Source organism: Nyctereutes procyonoides, unplaced genomic scaffold (genome assembly GCF_905146905.1).
Source record: "Nyctereutes procyonoides isolate TBG_1078 unplaced genomic scaffold, NYPRO_anot_genome, whole genome shotgun sequence".
Lineage (NCBI taxonomy): Eukaryota > Metazoa > Chordata > Mammalia > Carnivora > Canidae > Nyctereutes > Nyctereutes procyonoides.
In genome coordinates this window covers 31806772-31824188 of record NW_026575159.1, presented here as the reverse complement: position 1 = coordinate 31824188, position 17417 = coordinate 31806772, and the positions used below count along the sequence as shown (strand labels likewise).

The window sequence follows — 17417 nt, the reverse complement described above, 5'->3', positions numbered from 1 at the left end:
GCGCACATTTCACCGTTTGTGTCTCGTCCGCCCTGGTGGATGGTGTCTGGTTGCCCGCTTTTGGCCAAGTGAAGGTCCTGTGAACATTTGGGTAAAATCTTTGCGTGGGCTGATGTTGTCACTCTTCGGGGGGTTGGATAGATATATGTAACTTTCTCGGAAACTACCTAACTGGTTTCCAAAGTGGCTGTCCCACCTCGGTTCCCACAGGAGCCGGGGGCTTGCGCACACCCTGCCTCCCGTAGCCACTCGCTCTTGCGGTTGATTTGATTTTAGCCGTCCCGTGGTGGTGGGGATCCTGGCTGGCGACGCCGTGTGCTTGCGGGCCACGTGTGGCCTCTGCTGTGGTCGGCATCCACACCAGGTGGTGGGCCGGCCCCCGTGGCTCCCGCCCGTCCCCACCTGGGTTCCGAGCCATTGCACAGCTGTGCCGCAGACCTCTCCTGTCAGGCTCTGCGCTGCCTTGTCTTTTCTTGATGGGGTCTTTTAGAAGCTTTTTAGGTTTCGATGTTATCAATGTTTTGTTTTGGGGTTTCTCCTTGTATCCCACCTAAAAAGTTCTTGCCTACTACGAATTTCCAGAATTACTGTTATTTGAAGTTTTTTTTTTTTTTTTAGGTTTTATTCACATGAGAGAGAGAGAGAATGAGCAGGGGGTGGGGGGGACAGAGGGAGAGAGAGAAGCAGGCTCTCCACCGGGGAGAGGGACCCCAATGTGGGGCTCGATCCCAGGACCCAGAGGTCATGACCTGAGCTGAAGGCAGATACTTCACTGATGGAGCCCCCCAGGCGCCCCTGTTTTTTGAAGTTTCATAGTTTGACATTTTACATTTAAGTGTCTGATCCACGTGGAGTTGGTCTGAGCTCTGTTAATTTGGGGTCGGGGTGCAGCGGATATACAGTTGTTCATCACCGTTGGTTGAAAATACTGAACCACCTGGATGCTTCTGTCTAAAGCCTGGTGGCTGCATTTATTGGGAGGTGGACTTGTTCCCGGCCACCTGGGTCTCTGCTTACACAACGACGAGCCACCTTGACAATCCCAGCTGTAAAGTAGGTCTTGAAGCGAGTTGGGAATTATGTCCTCCTCCTGTGTTTTCTGAGAGAATTTGTGTAGCACTGATATTATTCTTCCTGTAAACATTGGCAGAGTTCACCAAGGAAGCCTCTGAGCTGGCATTTTCATCATGGGAAGATTTGAAACTACAGTTTCTTTATTTTTTATTTTTAAAGATTTTATTTATTTATTCATGAGAGACACAGGGAGAGAGAGAGGCCGAGACACAGGCAGAGACAGAAGCAGGCTCCATGCACGGAGCCCGACGTGGGACTCGATTCCGGGACCCCAGGATCAAGCCCTGGGCGGAAGGTTGCACTAAACCACTGGGCCACCCGGGCTGCCCAGCAGTTTCTTTAATGTTGCTGTTTGTTCAAAGTTGTTATGTGTTACATTGTTATGTGTTGAGGGTTACATGTTACAGTGTTGCAGGCTACATGTTACAGTGTCGCTGCCCAGGCCTCTGCTGCTTCTCCTAGGAGCTTTGATCTGTCTGTTTTCAAGGAACTCACCCATTTCATCAGAGCTGCGAAGTCTGTTGCCGGAAATTGTGTGCGCCATTCCTCAGTATTGTTTGGAAGCCCGCACAGTCGGCGGTGAGGGCGGTGAGATCGGCTCTTTCATTTCTGACATTGCTAATTTGTGTTTCTCTGTTTCATACTTGACTAGTCTGACTGTATGTTTTTCAATTTTATTGATTGTTTCAGAGAACTAGATTTTGATTTCATTAATCTTCTCTATTTATCCAATGTCGAGTTAATTGATTTTTGCTCATCTTTATTATTTCCTTCCTTTCCCTCGCTCTGGGGTTAATTAGCTTTTCTTAGATCGTTGACTTGAGACCTTTCTTCTTCCCTCATGTAAGTGTTTATTGCTATACCTTTTCCTGTGTGCGTCACTTTATTTAAACAATTTTTGTATAGGTTATGTTTTTGTTTCATTCATTCAGAAGTATTTTCTGATTTCCTTTGTAATATTCTCTTTGACCAGTGGTTGTTTAGGAGCATGTGTAACAGTTCAGATAATTCTTTCTGTTTCCAGATAATCTTTCTGTTGCTAACTTCTAGCTTAATTCTGTTGTGGCCAGAGAATCTTTCGTATTAATTGCAGCTGTTACGAACATTTGGAGACTTGCTGTATTCTGTGAAACACAGTGGATCCTGGTACATGTACTGTGTGCTTTTGACAAGCGTGTGTATCGGCTCTTGTTGGGGGAGCATCCTATAAATGTCACTCAGGTCAGGTTGATTGATGGTGGTGTTCAAGTCTTGGTATCTTCACTGGTTTTCTGTCTGCTGCTCTGTTTACTGCTGGGAGGGGGTGTTGCTGACTCTCGCTGCGGTTTGTTTCTCCTTCCACTTCTGTCAGTCCCTGCTCCATACATTCTCGAGCTGTGGTATTAGGAGCGTGCATGTTTAGGGCCGCTTTGTCACCGTAAACCTGTTCGTCTTATCTCGGCTTACCTGTGTTGTTCTGAAATCTCAAATGTTGCTGTAGCCTCTCCAGCTTTCTTATGACGACGGGCTTACACGACGTATTTGCCAGCCCTTGGATTTACATGCTGTGTCTGGTTTTACATAAGAAGTGCTTTTCTCATACTCCGTGTATGTGGAGTTTGCTTTGGACCCCCCTCACCGTCTCTGCCTTGACTGGAACGGTGGCAGGGGTACCGTCCACGAGAACTGCGGTGGTGACAGCTTCCGGCACCTGCGCCCTACAGTGTGGCAGCCGTGGCTGCACGTGGCCTGTGCTGGGGCCTCAGGTTTAGGCCACGTGTCGTCAGCACAAATGCCAGTGTGCTCAGGTTTAAGTTTCCCATCTTGCCGTTTGCCGTCTGTATTTCCCTGTCGTTCTTTTCCTTTCTTTCCTCCTTCGTTTTTTTTTTTTTTTTTTTTTGGAGTAATTGAGTATTATCATTCCATTTGCCTCCACTCTTGGCTTATCAGTGATACCTGCTTGTTTTGTGTCTTAGTAGATGCTTTCGAGCCTCTGACATCCATCTGAGCTGCCAACAGCCTGCCTTCAGGTCCTGCTCTGTCACCTGGCCTGTGACGCAGCCAACTCCCACTTCCCCATCGCGACCGTGCAACACTGCTGGCCGCGCCTCGTTACCGCTTTCACTTTAATAATCGATGGTCCCTGAGATAAATACAAAATGAGACAAGGTGTCTTTATTTGCCGTTACGCCTGCCCTCCCAGGCTCTGGCTTCCCATGTAGAGTCACATTTCCTTTTATTGTTTTTTCTGACCTGACAAGCTTCTTTTAATGCTTCTTGGGGTGCACAGCTGGTGGGGGCAGAGTTAGCTTCTTTGTCTAAAATAAATCTTTGAAAAAAAAATAAATCTTTGTTTTTCTTCTGTTCTTGAAATATATTTCCACTGGGTATAAAATTCTGGTTGAAGGTTTTTTTTTTCCCCTTTCTCTTGGCACTTCGCAGATGTCACTGTGGCATGTCTGGGCCTGGCTTCCATGGCTCCTACGGAAGGCGCGGTGTCCCTCGTGGTTCCTTCCATGGGGGCACGTGCTCCTCTGGCTGCTTCGAAAGTGTCCTCTTCACAGGCTCCCTGCAGTTCTGAAAACCATGTTTTAGGCTCTTAATTTTAATATTTGATCTGCTTGGGACTTAATGAAATTCTTAATGGAGCTCTCAGTTTTTAATTGCATAAAATTTGGATACTTTTGGTCCTTTTTTCTTGAAATTCTCTTCATTCCTGTCTTGTGGCTCCATGTGTGCCGGGTCGCTGGGTGTCACCCAGAGGCCCCCATGCTTTGCTCAGACACATTCCCCTTTGCCCGGCAGGACGGCACCTGTGGCCGATCCCACACAATGGAAGCGTGCTGTGGATGTCTCCCTTTGGGTCCTCTCTGTCCTTACCCAGTAGGCGCACCCCTTTATGTCCTTCAGCAGTTTTGCAGCTTCAGCAAACGCTTTTCTCCCCTTGTTATGTCCTTTCTGTTGTTTCTGGGTCTGATTTTATGTTGGCTGTTTTTTCTTACGGTTGCAGTCTCGTGTCCTGCTTCTTCACATGTCCAGTAAGTTTTCATCATGAATTTTGAGTGCTTTGGTGCTGGGTTTGGTTGTTTTACCCGAGGAGGTTTACACTTTGTCCCAGGGCAGTAAGCTTGTGTGTGGGTCACTGTGATCTAGGGCTCGTGTTAAAAATCGTTCAGGGCACCTCTGAGTAGCTGCTGCCCGGGGACTCACTGCCCCCACTCCTGAGGCGTGGCACTGTGTGGTCACTGCTGGATGCTGTGGGTGCTCGCTCCACTCCTGTCCCCCTCCCGTGTGACTTCCACGGCTCATACTGACCCTGGGGGGAAGGAGGTGGCCCCCGCTCCCTGGGCCGAGGGGCATCTCTCCCCATGCAGACAGACATGTATGGCCAGAGACCAGGGGATTGGGGCAGCGTCCTCGAGCTCCTGGAGCCCCTTCTGCCTCATGGTCTAACCTCTGGCTCCTGCCCGCAGGGAGCTGCTGCACCTGCCAGGTCCCCGGGGTCCACCTCTGGCCCCAGCGGCCCCCGGGGCTGCTCCAGCCTGCCCACCTAGCTCTGCAGTCTGGACTTGTTCCTAGGAAACAACCTGGGGGGTCCTCTCCTGGGGCCTCCGGGGCTGCACCGGCTCATCCATGATCAGAACATTGTTTCCCATGTTTCTTGGTGTTTTCACTGTTCTCAGGGGAGGGTGCTCCTGGGCTCTGCTCCCTTACGACAGGCACTCTGCTTTGTTATTCCAGGAGAGGTTGGCTTATTTTTTTAGTTTTAATTTCTGTTTTCTGTTGGCTGGCACATGCCCCTGACCTGAGAGTCCCCCTGCGGGACCCACAGCTGACCCGCTGCTGACCCAGTGACCTCTTCTGTCTTCCTTCTGTTTCTCCTCTGCCTCCCATGCTGCTGGCCACCCCTCCCTCCCCATCACACCCACAGGACATCTGGTGTCCTCCCTCTCCCTCTGCTGGTGCGTGTTCACCCTCCTACAGCCCGGCCACCTATTTCCCCGTGTCCTCCCACCCTCGCCCTGCATTGGTCCCCTGGGCTGGGTGCAGAGGCCCTGCTGTGCTCCTGTGGTTACCTGTCACTGCCTGCCCCAACTGAAGGGCACACACAGTCCAGGTGAGCCTGTACCCCTGGCCACCCCCATCCCTGGCAGCCCCAGCAGCGTGTTTGTGGACGTGGGCAACTGTCAGGTCTCCAGAAGCTCCTCTGTACCCATGTGTCTTTGTTGTAGTAAAGAAGAGGTTAAGCTGCCCCCACGGTGACTTGGAGCCTCTGTCTCCCCCTGCAGTGGCCAGGGCAGCTCTGCTCCACGGGGCCCTCCCTGGGGTGGGGGCTCCCCTCAGCTGTGCCCTTCCCGGGTGGTTCCCCCAGGTCGGATATCAAGCTGCAGGGCATCCCAGCAGGGAAGAGAGGTGAGATGCAGCCCCAGGCTCACAGCTTCCTTGTAAGAGCACGAGAGGGAGAGAGGGAAGCTCTCACTGCCGTGGGGTAAGGGGTGTTCGGTGTGGGCGGGATTCCGTCCTGAGGTCCCTCTGGCTGCCGGGGTGTGTCCGAGCCGCGTGGCCAGGTGTGAGGACCAAGGAGAGACTGGCTTTTAGGGAGACAGGCCTCAGCGGGCATCTGGCATTCCTGGGTATTGCCACCCCTGAGGTGGGAGCCCCCACGGCCTCCCCCAGACCTCTGGATGGTGGGCTTACTGTCCTTGCTGCTGGGCTGGGACATTTGTACCCCCCCAAAATCCCGGGGATCTGCAGTAGCTCCCAAGGCAGCCGGCTGACAGCTGCCCCACACCCCCTGTCCTGCCCCGGTTTCCACACCTGCCCACGATATGTCCCGTGTGCATCAAACCCCAAGGGGGTGGTGGCGTCGGTGTCATAGGCAGCTATCCCTGCTGCTATCACCAGGTGGGCACACCCACGCAGGCTGCTTTCAGGCATTTTCCCACTTTGGCTGGCCCCCCCGGCCCCCCAGTTCATAGGGGCCTGCTCCCCCTGAGGACTCTGCACAGCCTGGCGCTGGAACAGGGCCTGGGGAGCTGCATCTGTGTCTCTCCTACTGAGACCGTCAGCCGCCCTGCCCTGCGGGATGTGGCTCTCCACCTTTGTACAGGCTGCTGTCCCGGCCCCACCCCTGCCCTTTTCTGGGCTCCCACTGCCTCTATGTCTCTGAGCTTGGCTGCCTCACCCCTGGACTGGGGACAGAATGTCTCGGAGCCAATAAGCCAGTGTCATCTGGAAAGATGCACAGCCCATGGGGTCAGGAGTAGACAGGGCGCTGGTGGGTGCCAGGGCTTGGCATGGCCACTGGAGGGCTGGCCGGTGGGGGGGAGCCGGTGGATGGGCTTCGGGAGAGGTCCAGAGGCTTGGAGAAGGGATGGTGGATGGTGTGTGCCCCTGTGTAAATGGCTTCTGGAATCATCTACACATGGACGTGGAGAATAGGATAGATTCTTGGAGCCAAGTATTTCCTCCTGTCGCTTTCTTTATTTTTTATTTTATTTTATTTATTTATTCACGAGAGACACACAGAGAGAGAGGCAGAGACACAGGCAGAGGGAGGAGCAGGCTCCATGCAGGGAGCCCGACGTGGGACTCGATCCCGGGTCTCCAGGATCACGCCCTGGGCCAAAGGCGGCACCAAACTGCTGAGCCACCTGGGCTGCCCTCTCCTCTCGCTTTCTAATGAGGCAAGAGGCCGGGAGCCGGGGCCGAGCCCCTACGTGTGTGTGTGTGTGTCCTGTAGAAAAACTCACACCGGGCTCCCTGTTACAGGGGCAAGGGCTGCGAGGCTGCCCAGCCCGGGGTGGGGGCCCAGAGGCCACAGCTCCCCACTCCCATCCGGGCTGCCGCCCACTCTGCCTCTGTTTCGTCAGAGTGCACCTCCTGACCCTTGTCATCACGGACACATCCCTGTTGATTGCCGGACGACCTGCCCAGGTCTGGCCCATCCAGGCTGAGGCACCAGCTGGCCTGGGGCTGCGGGGTGGGCAGTGTAGACATGCATGTGAGTCCTTCCTCTTGGCGGCCTCGTTGTGGGAAGGGGCCTGTGTGTTCTGTTGGTGGCCAGTGACACCCCTTGCACATTCTGAGAATGAAGCCACCGTGAGCGTCTTACACCAGCTTCTTGTAGGCCTGTTCAGGCCTCTGGGTGGATACCTAGGGGGTGGGCAGGGCCTCGGGGTGGGCTGGGCCTGGGGTGGGGCAGGGCCATGGGGTGGGCTGGGCCACCGGGCAGGGAGGGCCTCATCCTTTAAGGGAGGCAGACCTTGCCGCAGTGGCCACAGTGTGTGACCTTCTTGGCCCTCCAGCGGTTGGTGGTGTCCACACAACATTCAGTAGAGTTTTTAAATTGAGTGAAGCTCTGCACACATAAAATTCACCATGTTATCCATCTTAAAATGCACACTTCAGTGGTTTTTAGTATCTGCAACAGTGTGTGCAGCCATCACTGAATAACCCAGAACATTCTGTTAGAGGTCATCCTGTCCCCTGGCCACACGGATCTGCTCTCTATCCCTGTGGGTCTGGACCCTGCGTGTCCGCGGGACCCCATGGCACGAGGCCCCACCTGCTTCCTTCACTGCAGGTTTTAGAGGTTTAGCTGCGTCGTTTGTGACTGCCTGTTCCTGGGTGCGGCCGAGCACACTCATCGCCGGCACGGACCCCACTTCAGCATCAGTTGCTGGGTTGGTGGTTTCTGTTCTGTGACTCGTGAATCTGTAGTGACTGTGCACGTGCGTGTGCAGTGCTCACATGGGCCTGGATCCTTGTTTCTCTCAAGTGCACCCAGCCCGGAGGCCCAGGGGTGGTTGGCCTGCCGGCACCCCGGGGTGGGCTTATCCTAGGGCCACCCCCATGCTTTCTTCCCTCTCCTCTGGCTCTGAGTGTCCCGGGGCGGGCTGGGCATTCATCCCTGACACTCTGGGTGACCCCAAGCGAGGATGGTGTGACTGCCTGGGGCAGGCAGCTCTGTGACCATGTGTGTTCCCCTCTCCTGTCTCCCAGCCATGCAGGCAGACCCAAGTGACCTCCAGGAGCTGTTCCAGGAGATGTCAGCCAGCATCTTTCAAATCAATTCCAGCGGTGAGTCTGTGCCAGACCCGTTGTCACCCCCACTGGACCTGGCCGTCTCGAGCCACTGACATTGCAGGCAGTCAAGGTGACACGGGGTGGTGGGCGTGCCCGCGGCCTTCCCCTGACTCGGCCACCTGCAGCCCAGGCCCTGCTTTCTGTCCCAGGAGAGCATGGGCTGAGTGCTGTGGTCTCAGGGCAGGGCAGGGCAGGCCCGTGTGTCCCCTCTTGCTGGCAGCTGTTGCTCTTGTGTGCCCCGTGCAATCTGGACAAGCCCCCGCCGGGAAGGGGTGCCTCACCCGGGCAGCATAGGCTGACAGGGCTCTGGGGCTGGGATCAGGAGCGAGATGCACACCTCTCGGGGCCGTCAGGCCTCATCCTCAGCTCCTGCAGATTTGGGGTTGTGGGGTGGCTCGCGTCACGCACCCTGGACACAAGGGTTGGTCTTTCCCCTGATCCCTGAGCTTTGCCAGGTCAGTAAGAGAAAAGCCCCCTCTCCAGACCACGGGTGAGGCCCCTAGGGGCGGCTCCTGAGAGCTGGGAGCCTGTGGGCCTGGCCTGAATGGCTGGGGAGAGGGCCCTGCTGGCAGGAGGGCTCTGCTGGGTGTGATGACGGGGTGTGGGGCAGGGCTGGGCCATGACAGCAGCAGTCCTGGCTCTGGCAGCCCACGGTCACTGAGTGGGCTCCCTGGCCTTGGCCCCATGCCCTTGGGCTCCCTGGCCTGCCTCTGCTGAGGGTGGGGGTGCCCCCTGGAGGCGGGATTACCTGGTGGAGGTCCTTCTCCTTACACCTGTCCCTTTCTCTTGGCAGTGAGCTCCTTGGAGCAGAGCCTCCGGTCCTTGGGGACACCGAGTGACACGCAAGAGCTGAGGGAGAGCCTGTGAGTGTGTGATCATGTGCGTGCCCATGGGTGTGCACAGGTGCGCCTGCACCCACTTGCATGCCTGCCTGTGCACATACCAGCCCAACACCTGCCTCGACCACACACACACCCCACATACCTGAGATTTGGCCAGCTTGTGCTTGGAGTCTCAGGCTGAGCTCACACCCGGGCTCCACCCTCCATGGGGCACACAGGTGTGCCTGCGCCCACGCCATGTGGAAGCCCAGGTGTGCCTGCTACACCTGTACACACACACACATGCACGCAGGGTGCACTCAGGTGGCAGGCATGCATCTGCTTGTATGTTTTTGTATGTTGGCCCACATGTGTGTCACACAGCAGAGCTCACTGATGGGGCCCACACACTTGTGAACACCCCTGGGGACAAACCGTGTGACACACATAGCGGACACACAGACTAGCTTGGAGTGGGGCTTCGTGGTTTTGATTGTGCCCCTATGGGATCCTGTTGGGCTTTGCTTTTGGGGTTGCCTGGAGGCCTGCCCTGGGTTGGATTGGGTGAAGCAGCCAACTAGGATGAGGTGGTGCTCCTCACAGAGCGGCTTCTCGGGTGCCGGGTCGCTGGGGATGAAGAAAGGCGATCTCTGCAGGGGGCTGGCCTGGCAGGCATGGGGCAGGGGGCAGCTCCGTTCCTGGCCTGCCACCCTGGGCCTGGTGACACCTCCTGAGAATACCACGTGATGCCTGCATGGGTGTGGGCATGGAGGGGGCAGGGGGCTCTGAGGAGGAGCTGGAGACCTGCACTTAAGCCCTTGTTCCCTTTGCCACCGCCTTGCCAGGGGACCCCGGGTTGATGATGGAGCCTGAGCATCCTGCCAGGGAGAGACGATAGTATGGGGTGGTGGACTAGACGTGCCCTGAGAAGTGTGGGCTGTGGCCAAGACCACCTGTCTCTTCTTGGTATTGTCGTCGGCCATACTCCCTCTCCATCTGTTTATCCATCACTGTGTCCATCTGTGTGTGTACCCATCCACTCACCCAGCTACCATCCATACTTCTCACCCACATACCCACCCACCCACATGTTCATTCCCCCATCCACCCACCCACTTACCCACCCAGACGCATTCATTCCCTACCCATACACCCACCACCCGACCATCTGCCCACCAGCTACCTACCCCTCTACCTTTCCAGCCACAACTTACCCACCCACCCACCCACACGTTCATTCCCCACCCATACACCCACCCACCCGTCCATCTGCCCACCCACTACCTACCCCTCTACCTGTCCAGCCACCACCTACCCACCTGGCTACCCACTCATGGGTTGGCTCACCCATCCATGTACTCACCCAGCTAGCCATCTGTCCACCTTTCTTCCTGTCCATCCCTACAGGCTCACTGGGACCGCTTCTGCCGAGTTGGGGTGGGGGCGGTTCAGAGCTTAAGGCAACTGAGGGCCCTTTGCAGATTTTATGTGAAGTCCTGTTTTTAATTATTCTTTTTATTTCTTTTTTAAAAATAACATATTGTTTTCTGATTGTGGAAGTAGCATATGCTCATTATAGGAAATGTGGCCACACAGGATGTCTGAGGAGGTACTGTTAACATTTTGGTATTTCCTGCCAGCCTCTTCTCGAGTCCTTACGCATTTTGCAGAATTGGATTTTGGTGAATAATGTTCCGGATCCCGCATTTTACCATTAGGATTCTGGGGGCGGGGGGAGGTGGAGTGTGCCCTTATTACACACTAAAAACACGCTCTCCAGAGCTGCAGAGGACACTGTGGAATCTGGGTAATTATTGAGCTGAGACTCTGAGCCACATCTTCTGACTCTTCCCATTTCTTAGTATTAGGACCACCGAGATTCCCAGGAACAGAGCTGCGGTTGATCCTTCTTTTCGTGCCTGTTTCCAGGTTGGGTCCCCGGAGCGGTGTCCCCTGGGTCGCGTGGATGGCCTTGTCCGGGCCCGGCCCCGGAGCGTGTTTCCTGGGCCGCCTTGCCCAGTTGGCCGAAGGCTGTGGTCGCCTGCGTGGGTGTGGAGGGGAGAGCTGGCTCCTGCACCCTCCCTGCCGGGCACAGGGTGCGGCTGCTGCCCCCACTGCTGCCCCCTGGACCTCAGCTCTCAGATGCAGGCTCTCTGGCTTTAGTGCCTCCTGCCTGCCCGGAACCGGAACTGCATTCCCACCAGGGCTCCTCCGCACCCCGCGTCCTACCTCACCTTGCAGCTCACCGGGCTGCAGGCCTGGAGCCTCCCGGGACCCCACTGCTGGGATTTGTACATCTTGTGGACCGTTGGGATTTTTAAATGACTGAGGCCGACTAAGCTGCCAGCTCCGTGTTTTCTCCATGTTGATAGTCAGTGGCTTTTTTATTTTGCAAAGTAAGGACTAAAAAAAGTACGCTACCGTGTATTATTGCTCTCGTCTTATAGAAGGTAGAGGATGTTGCAGTAGGACAGAAGCGTGAGGGCTCTGATCTCGGGAGAGGGGAGGCTCCTTCAAGGTGATAGATCGAGCGACCTGAGAACCTCACAGACTGGAGCCTGGTTTTTCAATCACCTTGCACGAGACACGCATGGGCTTTGCCATTTCTGTCAGGACCATGAGGGGACCCTGCCTTGGGCACAGCGTCATAGGCTCCCAGGTCTCTGTCTCTGCGCAGCGAAGCTCAGTGGCAGCAGGAACCTTGTGTGTCCCGTGGGTGTCACCCGGTCCACCACTGAAGGGATGGATGGACATTCTGGGAGCGCCACATGACAAGTCTGCCTGTGGCCGGGGCCCCTCAGCCCTGGGACCCCGCTGTGGGACAGCCCTGGCTCCGGCCTGCAGGGCCCTGGGCACGGCTTCGGGCTGGTGGGCTGAGCCCGCCGCTGGCTGTAGTTGGCCTGTGCTCACGGCAGGCGGGGAGGCTCCGGAGCTGATGGGGAGAGCCCCCTGGCTCCTCTGGCGGGTGTGGGGCTGGACCCCCTGCCGCTCATGGTGGGCTTGGGTCCCACATGGTCCAAGTGCAGATGGGCCCTCCCCCATGTGGCTCTCACGTTGGCATCTGTGAAGGGGCCTGCGGGCTCCGGCCTCGCTGAGGCATGGGGGGGCCTGGGGTGCGGCGGGCTGGGTGCCCCAAACCAGGGTCAGTGTACCTTGAGGGGCAGGGGCAGAGGTGAGCCGGTGGCCCTGCCCGGGGCGTGCCCGCCTCCCACCTCTCACTTCCCCACCCTCGTACAGGGCATCTGTTCCTCCAATGGCCGCCTAATGCCACCGTCCTCCGAGCTGCCCTCAGCTCCCTCCACCAGGGGCACCCCGACTGCTGCATCCCCCTCCCGGAATCAGACAGCACCGAGGATGGTGTTCGGGTGCACATCTGGAGGGCCGTGAGGCAGGCGGCCCCTAGGGGTAAGCTGGCCACTCTGTGTCCGGCGCGGCCTGCTGCTTCTACTGCAGAGCCCGCCCCTCAGCGTGCCCCCCAAGCCCCAGGGGGCCTCCCCACCCTTCCCTCCTTCCTCCCTGGCACCCCACTGCCTGGAGCCCGGTGCCTGGGTCGGCTCGGCCCCAGAGCCGTGTACTGACAGGCTGTGCACCTGTGCAGGTGTGGTCACCGCCTGGCTGTGTGACATGCTGTGGAACCTGGGTGTCCTGATCTTTGACACACGGACCCACACCCTTTTGGGGGTGTCCTGTCGGAAGGAGGGAGCGAGGGCGGCTATGCCTGGTGCTGGACTTATTCCCACAGAGATCCCATCAGACCCGCAGCTGCAGCCAGAGGACGGCCGGAGCAGGGGTGTGGGAGGAGGGAGCCGCAGTGGGGAGTAGAGGGTGGCCTCAGGGTGGCAGTGCTTCCTGGGGAGTGGGGTGGCCACTCTGCTGCAGTCCCCACAGCTCCAGGGCCCCCGCATTGCTGGAGGGCACAGGGGCCGTGCCTGGGGGGTCTGGGCCGGGGAGGGAGCAGAGCCTGGACGGGAGCCTGTGTGGCGGTGCTCGCTGGTACGCTGGGTGTGCTGTGGGGCCTATGCCTGGACACGAGTGTGCGTGGGGGAGGAGCGGAGGGTGGTTGGAGCCCTGACCCGCCCTCGGGGCCGTGGCAGTGCCTCCTTGCCCTGGTACACGGCCCCCCCATCACAGGTGTGCAGGGCCACATTTGACTGTGGAGGCCTGGCCTTGTCCCGGAGCTGCCTGGGCGCCCCTATTCTTGCCCCAGCCCCGACAGTCCCCTGTCCCCCTGGTCTGTCAGGCTGGTGAGTCTTGTTCATAGAGGAGTCATCCGCCCTGGAGAGCAGAGGTGACCGCCCGGCGTCCTGCTCCCAGTGTGTGACCGAGGGGACGGTCTCCCCGGGGCTTTCTGACCGGTCCTCTCAGGTTTGTGGGGGACTACAGGTGCGTCTTCCTCCTCCACGGGTGTAGTCGAGGTGGTCCTGAGTGGGGGTGTGAGGGGTGACTGCTCGGCTTGCCCACTGCTGCCCAGGGTGCAGGGCCTCGGCCCCGGCGGGTAGGGGTAGGGCCCGGGGGTCTCCTGGCTGAGAGTGTGGCCTCCTCTCGGCTGGGATTCCTGCATCACGATCGGCTCCAAGGGGGTCAGGGAGGCCACGATCAGCTCATCCAGCGCCGCATGGGCCTGTGGCTCCCTGGGGGCTTTGTGCTCACGGCCCAGTGCTCCTCCCACGGAGGAGCTCCTGAGCCACCGGAGCTGCTCATTCCCCCGTCACGACTGCATGTGACACGGGGCACGATTTGCTTCAGAGCTGGGGTCAGGGGAGCGCATTTCTGTCCATGGTTGGAAGTCATCTGCAGTGCCATCGGCCCGTCACCTGGGCTGACCTGAGACCTGCTGCTGCCTCCTCGGTGCCGCCTCTGCCGGCCAAGTCAGAAAGCAGGCGGGGAGGGAGGCTCTCCTGGGGCCGTGGAGCGAGAGCAGAGCCGCGTGGGACCGCTTACCGGTGGGGGCGGGTGGTGGACGTGCTGTGCTCCTGTCCTCCTGGGCCCGGGGACGTTGTCAGGAGTTGGATGTGGTGTGCGGCCCCGTCTCTCGGGGAGCACCGACAGCAGCCCCGGGGCCAACGCCAGGCCTCAGGGGAGTGAGCGCTACGGAGCTGGTGTGCCAGCTTGGCAGGTGCAGTGAGAGGAGGCTTGTGTTGGCTCCAGGATGTCTGGGACGCAGCTGGGAACGCTGGGGGTGGGGTGGCTCTGCAGCTGGGGCTGGAGCATCTGGAAGCATCTTCGCTCACGGTCAGCAGACTGTCGCTGAACCCGGCTGGGCTGTCCCTGCAGCGGCCGCCCAGGTCTGGCGTGTGGCTCGGGCTCCCCTGTGGCGCGGTGGCCTTACGGGTGCTGAACCTCGTCAGCTCAGGGCGAAGTGCTCTGGCGAAGGAGGTGGAAATGAGCCTGTCCAACTCCAGGATGGGGGCCCTGACTCCACCTCCCGTGGGAGCGCCGTCTACAAACGCAGCAGCCACTCCTCGAACTACTATCAGCTGCAAAGCAGCGGTGGATGTGGGTGTTGGAGGAACCCAAAGGAGGGGCCTGCCCCCTACTGATGTGTCAGGGAGGTGGGCACTGGCCAGACGACATGGGCCTTGCAGGCCTGGCAGATGGCTTGGACTTTATTTCCAAAGCAGTGGGAAGCCAGTGGAAGGTTCTAGAAGGCAGTGTCATGATGAAGATTCTAGAGGGCCGTGAGGACTCGGAGGAGCAGGCTGTCACTGTGGGTGGAGGGAACTGAAGGAGATGCAGGGGGGATTGCTGTGCGGGGCCTGGATAGCTGTCCCCTCGGCCTGGTGGGTCACAGCTATGCTCTGGCCTGGCTGGGACCCCCCCGACCCCGACCCCAGGCAGCCAGGACTCTTGAGCCACCCTGATGGCCACCCAGCTGTGAAGAGCTGCAGTGCCAGGGGATAGCCTCGCCCCCACCTATGGGACCGGGTAAGGGCAAGCCCGGGTGCTCGCCTCGAGGGCTCGGGGGTTGGCCAGTACCTGCTCGGCGGACGACTGGGTCTGTAAAGCTTGGGCAGTCTCCTCCGGGTTTCCCAGAACCAGTTCAAGGGCCCCGCTCTGGGACAGCAGAGCCACCTCCGGCCCAGCCCTCTTCCCCCCCGGGCCTTCCAAGGCTTTTGGATTTCCTCAGGACAGGTGACACGGAAGGGATCCTTGAATGTATGTAGGAAGCGGGACGCCTGAGTGGCTCAGGGGTTGAGTGTCTCCCTTTGGCTCAGGACATGATCCCGGGGTCCTGGGATCGAGTCCCACACTGGGCTCCCTGCATGGAGCCTGTGTCTCCCTGTGCCTGTGTCTCTGCATTTCTCTTTGTGTCTCATGAATAAATAAATAAAATCTTAAAAAAAAAAACCTATGTAGGAAGGACAGGGAAAGGTAGAAGGGGACTGACTGTTGGGTTTGGCACAAAGGAAGGTACGGGTGATTGTGGGAAGACACAGGGTGCATCATGTCGCCCCACGTCGTGGCCTGGACCTGCCCTGCGCTCCTTGGTGTGGCCGAGTCGTGTTCCATTGAGTGGACATGTCCCGCAGTGGCTTGATGCTCCTGTCCCTCCAAGTCTGTAGGTGGAAACCTAACGCGAGGGGTCGGTGTTAGGAGGTGGGGCCTCGGGAAGGGCAGTAGGACCTGAGGGTGCGGCCCTCACACATGGGGTGAGCGCCCTCGTCAGAGGTCCCCGTCCACCCTGTGAGGACGCCACCGGGAGAGGCCGTATCTGCACCAGACAGCGGTCCTTGTCAGACAGGGAATCGGCCGCGCCCTGGTCCTAGACTTCCAGAACCCGGCCTGCGAGAACACCTGTGTGCCGCGTGTTGGGCGTCCGGCCCGTGGTATTTGTGGTAGCAGCCTGAGCAGGCCAAGGTGCCGTTCGTCAGCGGACGGGGCCTCGGATTGTGTCTTCGAGGTTGCTATGAGGAAGGCTGCCGTGGGCGCTGTGCGGACCTAGGTGTGGGGCTGCTCGGCTTCACTGTGTTTAACGTTGAGGAGCTGCCAGACGTTTCCGCAGCGGCCGCACCGTTTCACCTTCCCGCCAGCAGCGCGTCCTCGCCGACGCCGGTTACCTGTCTGTAACTGTAGCCACCTGCTGGATCGAGGGCTCTCTCGCTGGGATCTGATTTGCACGTCCTGATAACGACGGACATGTTTTCACGGGCATATTGAGCATTTGTACACCTTTGAAGGCATGTCTGTTCAGATCCTTTGCCCATTTTTGAATTGGGTTTTTTGTCTTTTTTTTTTTTTTAAAGATTTTATTTATTTATTCATGAGAGACACACAGAGAGAGGCAGAGACCCAGGCAGAGGGAGAAGCAGGCTCCATGCAGGGAGCCCAACGTGAGACTTGATCCCGGGTCTCCAGGATCACGCCCTGGGCTGAAGGCAGGCGCTAAACCACTGAGCCACCCAGGTTTTTTGTCTTTTTATTGTTGAGATCCTCCCTCCTTCTAGAGGCTTCTTTCAGCCTGTGCAGCCCTTGCTCTCCTGGGCTTTTGCCGTCCCTGGTGTGGGTCATGCATCGTCACTCTCCTTTGCTGGCTCCTCCTCGTGGTTCCAGCCTGTTTCCTTCTCTTGTTTCCTTCCCGTGCTGGGGGAGCCCACACCCGGGCGTTCCCGTGGCCAGTGCACGGTCCACTGCACAGGGGCGGCTGGTGGCTGTGGGTGCCCCTCACCTTCACCTCCTGCTCAACCGCGTCTCCTCCCCGCTCTGCTCCTCCACGTTAGCTCCTGGGCCTGAACCTGCAGGCCCTCTGACTGCTGATTGCCTGCCCTGGCCATGCTTTGTGTGTGATGCTCCCCTCTCATGTACTCCTCACCCTGCCTCCTGACCCCTGTCAGTGGGGTGGCTCCCCTCTTGCAGACTTGCCTGGCCACCTGCACCTGGGGGGCACCTGGTCTTGCTGGTGTCTGCTGTGAGTCCCAGCCTGAGGGTGCTGAAGGTCCCCTGAGCCCCTGGGAGTGCGGCATGGGGTAGGCAGCCAGGCTGATTTTGTTTGTTTTTAGCACGATTACCCAGTTACCCCAGCACGGTTTGTTGAAAGGATTATCTCTTCCCTGTTGAATACCTCAGTACCATTTCCAAAAATGACTTGAGTGTGTGTGTGTGTGGGGGGGGTGCTGTGTTTGGGTTGTTCTGTTTCATTGGTCTGCGTGTCTGTGTGGCGGCACTGTGTTGTCCTAATCACTGAGCTTCTGTGGTAAGTTCTGGCACCACTGGTGGACGTCTGCATCTTTATTCGTCTCTTCTTCAGATGGTTTTGGATCCTTCTGGTGCTTTCTATTTCAATATAAATTTTACAATAGCTTATCAATTTCTGCTGTTTTCTATATTGTGTTTTAATTTTAATTGCGATTCCATTGAATCCATAGACCAACTTCAGGAGAATCGGCCTCCTAATGATCTTGAGTTTTCCAACCTGTGAATATGGTCAGAATTTCTCTGATTTGACATTCTTCTCTT

At 57.8% G+C, this 17417-nt stretch overlaps 1 protein-coding gene across 9 annotated transcripts in view; it reads left to right on the top strand.

The window, feature by feature from the left end:
* Positions 1-17417, top strand: part of TSNARE1 (t-SNARE domain containing 1) — a 104113-nt gene that overhangs the window by 48451 nt on the left and 38245 nt on the right. For all 9 annotated transcript variants that reach the window (XM_055314250.1, XM_055314254.1, XM_055314253.1 and 6 more), the window contains 2 exons: positions 8059-8136; positions 8936-9005. In XM_055314250.1, coding sequence (XP_055170225.1) covers positions 8059-8136; positions 8936-9005 — 148 coding nt within the window. The remainder of the gene's footprint in view (positions 1-8058; positions 8137-8935; positions 9006-17417) is intronic.